At 37.5% G+C, this 8,042-nt stretch overlaps 1 protein-coding gene across 1 annotated transcript in view; it reads right to left on the bottom strand.

Annotated features, from left to right (window-relative positions):
* Positions 1 to 446: 446 nt before the first annotated feature.
* The window catches only part of Nxph1 (neurexophilin 1), a 292,033-nt gene continuing 284,437 nt past the window's right edge, over positions 447 to 8,042 (bottom strand). The window contains exon 3 of the mRNA XM_015488256.2: positions 447 to 2,407. Coding sequence (XP_015343742.1) covers positions 1,646 to 2,407 — 762 coding nt within the window. The 3' untranslated portion in view covers positions 447 to 1,645. The remainder of the gene's footprint in view (positions 2,408 to 8,042) is intronic.

The raw sequence follows: 8,042 nt of genomic DNA, 5'->3' as shown, positions 1-8,042 counted from the left end.
ACATTGAAGCCCTCTACTGCTCCCACAATTTTTTTTAGTTGTATTGAATCAGAGAACCTCAGTCACCATCTTCAGATATTTTGACTTTCTGTAAACACACACACACACACACACACACCTTCAATCCTCCCGCTTAATAAAGACTCTGTACAAGAAAAAAAAAATCAACTACTTATAGTTAAATTCAGGAAACCTTAATTATCTCCTATGTTCATTGACTTTTTTTAAATTCTTGAATAACTAACAAGACAGTAAAACCCAAAATGTGTGCAATGCTATATACCACAATTATTTCCCAGGTTTGATTGAAATAAGTAATTTGGGCAACTAACACCAATTTAGATAATTCTATACAAATTTAAAGACATGAGATGCAAAGCCATGACTGTATTCCAGCATGTTCTTCTTGTCAGAAACATTTAAATCACCATCTTACACAGTACATATTGAAACTCAAATTTAAGTGTTTTATTTTTATGTACATTTTGTTTTGTCCAGAAATAAAATATCTAAATACAGACAGTGTAATGTTGTATATGTATAGCTTTCAACAATACTTGAGCTGAATAAATGCTTTGTACATTGTTTGTCTTTTTAATGGAGTTCACAGCTACATTGATAAAATGGATTCCTCATATCCTTTTTTTTTCTTTTTTAACCAATAACAAGCAGAGAGACAAGTACAATTTAATATTAATAAGCAGCTCAAATAACACTTGGTTAAACTATGTACAATACAAACCATTCATACAAATGAAGACTAGGATATTGAATTTGTTACAATATGTGTAGTAAAGATAAGACAGACACTTATAACTTACATGGTGTCTGCCAGGCATTTCCCTTCTTATATAATGATCAGAACTGTTTTAAGCAGCCTTAGCTGGTCTCAACTTTGCAAATGTCCAATGATTGGCGATGAAAGCTGTAATCCCAACATCTGCCCACATGTAAATTCCTAATGTTTGCTCATCTTTACTGAAAACAGGCTCCTTCCATAGGAAAAAAAAAAAAAAAAGAGCCATCTTATATCACCTTGAATGTGCCTACCATATGCTGGAAAAAAGTTACTACACTTTGTTGTGTTCATAAAATAAAGAATACTGAGCTCTAAAGACACATTTTTCCATTTTAACAAGCATATACTCCTACAGTAGTATTTACCAGTACAGCTACTCCAAGCAGTAGGAATGCATGAGTGGGGATTATTGATTAGCATGGACTCGAGACTTTAAAAAGAGATTTCCGTAACAGTGAATGTTAGAAACATTTTCTGTCTAGTTGATCCTTTCGTTTGATGATAGTTTATCCTGAACCATATGAGTCAGACAATGAAAGCCCTCTCAACCGATGACGGATGCAAGCTGAGATGTGCATGAGTGTGTGTTTGTGTACCTCTACATGTGAGGGTATGCCCTCAAGTATGACTTTAAAATCTGTGATGATTTAGAACTATACTGAGAGATGAAGCTGACTGGGCAGAAATTACATCAGATTGTTTTCCACTAGCGTATTTGCAGCCAGTTGACAAGAGCAGCAGTGTAGACACATTCCAGGCAACAGATGTGACCTTCTTCTTTGAGGTAACAGCCCTGTCACATGACCTTTAATTCCTCAGGCTTCAGTCTCACCCTCTTGTTCATCCTCATCCAGAGGGAAAGTAAGGTGTGTCACTGTGGTAGTTGTAGTCGGGGCACACTTTCTGTACTAGTTTATAATCTGTACTATAAAAGGATATGTAAATACAGATCACCTTGAAGGGCTTGGAGCAGAGCCAGGACACATGACTTTGGGTCTGCTCCTGGTAACAGGTTTTGGAAGGGTCATAGTTGCAGAGTGTGTTCTTGGTAGCCTTGTCAACCTTTTCATATTCGATTCGACAGTTAAAGGACTTGGAATCTTTGGCATCAATCACGGTTTGTTGTGCCAAATCGAACTCCACAATTTTTGTAGGGGGCACCAGACTGACAGATACATTCCCTTGACCAGTGGAATTATGCCTGAAATAAACACTAAATGTCCCGTTTCCATGATCCACAATTTTCCCAGTAATCAATAGGTTCAGCTTCACTGTTTTGATGTTGGAATGAAAATCACCCCATCCAAACATTTTCTTAAACTTGCCCGTCTTAACAATGGGCCTTCTCTTCGCCCTGGGCCGAGGCTCTTGGAGGTCTGTGGAGTTCCTCAGCCAGTCCCAGAGGTCTTGTTCAGAATAAGGTTCTGGGGTGTCATATCGCAGGTCCAAATCTGTATCATTTTCTTTGCCACGAAAAGTCTGTGACAGGAGTCGGCTGATAGATAAGTCTTTGCTGCTTTCTGTCCATATGTGCTTCAGTGTGGATTTGCTGCTTCCCGACTTCAGAAGTTCTGACTTTCCACCGTTCGTTAAGTTGGCACATGTGACCTAAAAACAGAACAGAAAATTGGCATTTATATCTCTGCATCTGAGATCGCCTAACACACAGATCCAAGTCCTTTCTCAAAGCCTCGGAATTAAATGACACTTTTCTTTTTTAAAAGAGTCTTCAGTATCTGGCCAATATTTATTAAGATGTAACAAAGTGCCATTTCTATTTTTATATAATAGTAGAAGAGGAAAGGTGTGGGTGGATAAAATCCACTAAACATGACCTAGTAATCTGTATAAAAACATTGACTAGTGGAGGAAAAGATCATCTAGCATGAGAAAACCAAATTAAATTCAAACATACATCAAACTAAAGTAATTATTTCCAAACATCAAAATCCTAACACTTTAAAAATAAGTTTTATAAATCATTATGTTCTTTCTTTGCTTCAAAATTACCATAAACTTGAAAACAGGGATTCTCTTAAATATGTCAACTGACTCTCTAGATTTCCAATTGTCCATGCCATAGTTATATTTTAAAAATTAATTTTGCAAAGGAATTCTAGTATAACTGGCCAAAATAAAATAATATGTGTATTATCTTAAACATCTGGCATATCATATAAGACAATGTTTATCTTTTAAATTTGTTTTTAGTTGTAGATAGACATAATACCTTTATTTTATTTATTTATATGCAGTGCTAAGAATCAAACCCCAGTGCCTCACATATGCTAGGCAACCACTATACCACTGAGCCACATCCCAACCCCATAATGTTTTATCATAATGGACTTAAAACATAGTCTAGAAACAGCCATGTAAATTAAGACATCCAATATTCAATGGCTTAGAGATAATTGACAGAGAAGCAAAACAACACACAGTCAAAAGGTCAGTTCAGTTTAGATTGTGAGAGTTATATTAAAACATTGTTCTCCTAAAACCCCAGTCTTCACTCTTTCAGAATAATTGATTACCCAACTAAACCAGAGATTCAGAGGAAACAGTGTCCCAATGGCTTCACTGGCCTAAAGTTGAAGCAGAGACTTGTAATCCTGACATAGAGGACTTAGGACAGAAATGAACACAGCCAAGGACCCAAAGGAGCCAAAACAGCCAATACAAGCAAACCATTTAAAATGCAGACTGACTGGTCTAGGTTAGGGATGCTGAAGGGAGTCTCCAGGTACCCATTAAAAAGACAAGTTTCACTATCAACCTCCATTTCCAGGCGCCTAAGAAACCTCTGCAGCCTATCTCAGACATGATCCTTATTACCACTCCGCAGCCTCATTGGACTCTCTAGTATCCTTATAAACTGTTATCAAAGTAAAAGGTCATTCCTGAAGAGCATTTAAAAGTCAGACCCATTAGGAACTAGAGCTGTACTGTAGGGACCCCTCTATAGACTTAGCCATGCAGGTGTCTAGACTGGAAATGTCCTTTTATCAGCTACCAGAGTTGGAAGGAATCTATCCTAATCCCAGGGGAAGTAAGACCATGGACTGCAGGGCCAGACTTCCTAGGATTCCTAGATCTGAACTTAGAAATTGTGCACCCGTATGATAAGTTCTTTAAACTCCATTTGCCTCCATAAATTGTCTCTGTGAAGTGAAGGTAATAATGGTGTTGTTATGGTTTGGATGTGAGGTGTCACTCAAAAGGCCATGTGTGAGACAATGCAAGAAGATTTAGAGGACAGATGATTGAGTTATGAGAGCCTTAACCCAATTAGTGAGTTAATCCCCTGATAGGATTAACTGAGTGGTAACTAAAGGCAGGTAGGATTGTGGCTGGATGAGGTGGGTATTGAGGGGCATGCCTTTGGGGTATATATTTTGTGAAGTTTCTCTCTTCTTCCTGATTATCATGTGAGCCACTTCCCTCTGCCACTCTCTTGTGCCATAACATCCGGCCTCACCTCAAGCCCTGAGGAATAGAGCTGGCTGTCTCTGGACTTAGACCTCTGAAACTGTGAACCTTCAAATAACTTTTCCTCCTCTAAAATTTTTCTGGTTTGTCTTTTAGTCACAGCACTGAAAAAGATGACTAAAACAGGTGTCTCCCTCATAGGGTTGCCATGAGTTTGAAGGAGCAAAGACATGTAACACATTAAAATAGTGGTTATCACATGGGAAGGCCACAATAAACTTAACTATTACTATGAATCCCAAAGTGATGTTCAAAGACACTTAGAGAAAGACCACCAAATAGTACTTATGGAGATTTGACCTAAGAGTAGCTTTACCTGAGATTGTGAAGCCAAATGCTGCAACTTGGATGAAATGGGACATAGATGCAAAGGGTCTTAATAATCTAAAAGTCTCTTAGATCTTATCATCCTGCTTATTTACAAATGCCTTTGGATCAATGAGCTTTCACCGCATGCTAGTTTCTTTCTTGACCAGTTAATTCTGAGACAATGTGATACAGGACTATTGCCATCCAAAAAAGAATACCAGCCAAAGCTAGTCTATTCCCGACAATGCTGAGTTAAAGAAATCTTTCAAATTTATCCCAAGGCAAAATAATTGCATCTAAGATTAAATGAAGTTTTTATCATGAGTTTCTGTGCTATGTCTGCACACTAAAAACCCAAGATTGAAACATTGGATAGGCTAACACAAACCTCTCTCAAATACCTTGCTAGCCTTCCTGGTGTATCTGCTGTGTGATCCCCAAATCAACAGCAAGGCCTTCATGGAAGACAACAAGGCCATTGTGTGCAGAAGTTACCAAAAAAGAGACAAGCATAGACCAGTGGAGAATCACACCCTAATGATGGAATTGGGCTAAGAAAGAATGGAAAAATTAAGGTGGAGATAGATAGGGTCATATCTAAGGGAAACACAGACCAGTCTTATGCACATGGTCACTCTTCAAACTTTTAAATTTATCACTACAAATATGAACCAACATTCTGGTATGGTGTCCAAGATATCTATCAAATGGGCTGCTTCAGATCTTGGGGAAAATGTTGGGAAGTGAGAAAAGACTATCCTTGCTGCCAACTTTCTTTTACTTGGTAATTCTCCTTCACTTCTGCTCACCCTTTACATTGGTATCTCTCCTCTTTCCCCAGCACCCAAACTGTTTCCTGCTTGCAGATTCTTGTCATGTCAAACATTATTCCAGAAATAGAGCATATTCAAGCAATAAATGCCTAATAATAGCAAAATGGTTGCTTTAGCAAAAATAATTTTTCAACTTTGACTGGACATTATGTCCTAAAGGGATAAAAATTGGAGGAGGATGTTCTTTGGGAGAGAAGGATTGTGTATAGGAATGTATAACGAAAAAGCATGCAATTACCCTCCTTTCCTCTTTGCCTGATGACAAAGCCAGTCCACTATGAGGCAATTTTTACTATTTTATCAAAAGAGAAATCCATAGTAGATCCATAGATTAATATTATTTCATTAGAATTACAAAACTAATAGAAACAATTAAAATTTCCTACTAATTTCCTGAATGAAGTGCACTTCAAAATATACTATTTTTCTATAACAGAGTAGCTGTAACATAAAATTTAAAATTAACATTAACTGATAAGTGTTGTACAAATCTTTTAGGTTTGAAGGTTTTAGTGTGATGTTTGTGTATGTGTGTGTTTGTGTGTGTGATTCATTTTGTTTTAATAAAATTTGATTGGTTAAACAACCAGATCTGTAATTGCCTAATTATATGATATTGTCCTTATTACAATCCCTATATTTATGCTTTAATATAAAAATGCTTATTTTCTGATTTTTCCTTAGAATTAGGTAGTTTCCCACAGGCAAGGACAAGTGCAGATATGTGTGGGTAGCAGCTTAGGACTTACACCTCAGCAGCTGCACAGAGCTGTAACAAAGTGCTTCTGTGATGCTCTAGCTAACAAACCAGGACTGAAATTGCCTCAAAGAAGGAAAGGAGAAGATTTTAGAATGTGAGTTATTAGCAGAATGTAGGGAATGAAAGGGAAAAATTATGAGACATGGGAGTTACAATCTCAAGGAGGAAGAGTCACTCTATTCAAAAGGATGCTACAACTCAGACAAGCAAAGCAGCCTCTGATTTCTGGCAGAATCCTAGTCGTTTGTTTCTGAGTTTCCTCTCGCAGCTGTAGAGATTGTGAGTGTGGCTCTGTAGTTACACTGTTTCAACCTCAGACCAGACTCAGATCCTTTGGAGCTGTGTGCTGTGCACAAGTCACCTGACTTATTTAAATGTTTGATTTCTCTTCTGCAGTCTAGGAGAACACCCACCTCACCCCCTCCAGAGGGTAGCTGTGAGGATTAAATAGGACACTTCATTTAAAAGCAATCAGAACAGGCCTGGCATGTGGGGAGTGCTCAACATTAGAATCACTAGCTGTTGTCATTACATGTTTTTAGAAACTCTGGGATAAATACCTTATGTATGTGAATAACTTATGATAGCATTTGAGAGTATAAAGGACTGATAAGAAAATTTCTCTTTAACTTAACCATAAACATAAGGCAAACAAAAAATAAATCATACCAAGGGTTGAGGAGGGGAAAACAGGACGTAAACAATGTAAAGTTTCAATTAAGCAAGAATTCTAGAGATATGCTGTTCAACATTGTATCTGTAGCCAGCAATGCTGTATTGTACACTTGGAAACTTAAGAGGGTAGATCTAGTAAGTGTTCTTGCTAAAGTAAAACATATTTAAATAAAATTTTTAAAAATTTTCTTACTTAAGCCATAAACATATATTGAACCCTAATCAAATGTGTACTGAGATGTGGTGGCGGGGGGAGCTTATAATTTTAAAGGGCTGCTGTGACAACCTAACAAATATGGCAGGTTGAATAGGTAGCAAAGCTCCAGTTAACAAAGGATGGGCATAAGTTCAACTGTGAAACAGCTCAGCTACCAAACACAATGCATGCGTTTGCCTTCAATGGGGCGACATGAAAAGCAGCGAGCAGTGCTGAGTGTCAAGAGGGCTCTGAACATCTGCTTGAGTACAGAATCAAAGTGGGTCTCAGCTATAATTACCAGCACAATCTTGAATATTCTTATTCTCTCCTCCCTTTGCTTTCACTCAGATTAGAAAAGGAGTTGGGAGAGGTCTAAAACAAGGTATCAATCATGAAAAAACAGAAAGTGTCCTTAACAAAGTCCCCAGACCTGTTTAATATTAACAACCTTGGTTAATTTCATTCTAAAACTAGGTAGTAAGACTCCAGTAATACCAAGTTAAATAGAGAAATAGAGAGATAAACTTATATGGCTCTTGCTCTTAAGGAGTCTACCATGGGAGATCATTTAAGCAAATCACAGTGTGATTCTACCAGCCTGACACATTGAGAAGTCAGAGTGGAAGTAGAAAGAGAAGGACAACAGAAGAAAGGATCCTTAGATCAAGGAGTTAAGAAATACTTGGGATTTCAGCAGATAGAGAACAGGTCAGAGGAGATCTTCTAAACATAATTAACAAAACTAACCAAAAGCATAGAAATGAGAAGAGACATGTCAAATTTAAGAGTGAAAAATAACTCCTTACCATCTAACTGAAATTTTGTGTCCTTTGACAAACATCTCCCTACCCATTGCTCTCCTGTCCATTTTACTCTCTGTTCCTAAGAATGTATTTATTACACTCAACATATAAATGAGATCATGCTGAAGGTAGATTTTAAGTGCTATCAACCCATTCTCTCTCTCTCTCTCTCTCT

The sequence above is a fragment of the Marmota marmota genome, unplaced genomic scaffold (genome assembly GCF_001458135.2).
Source record: "Marmota marmota marmota unplaced genomic scaffold, marMar, whole genome shotgun sequence".
Taxonomy (NCBI): domain Eukaryota; kingdom Metazoa; phylum Chordata; class Mammalia; order Rodentia; family Sciuridae; genus Marmota; species Marmota marmota.
This window is presented reverse-complemented; position numbering and strand designations above follow the sequence as displayed.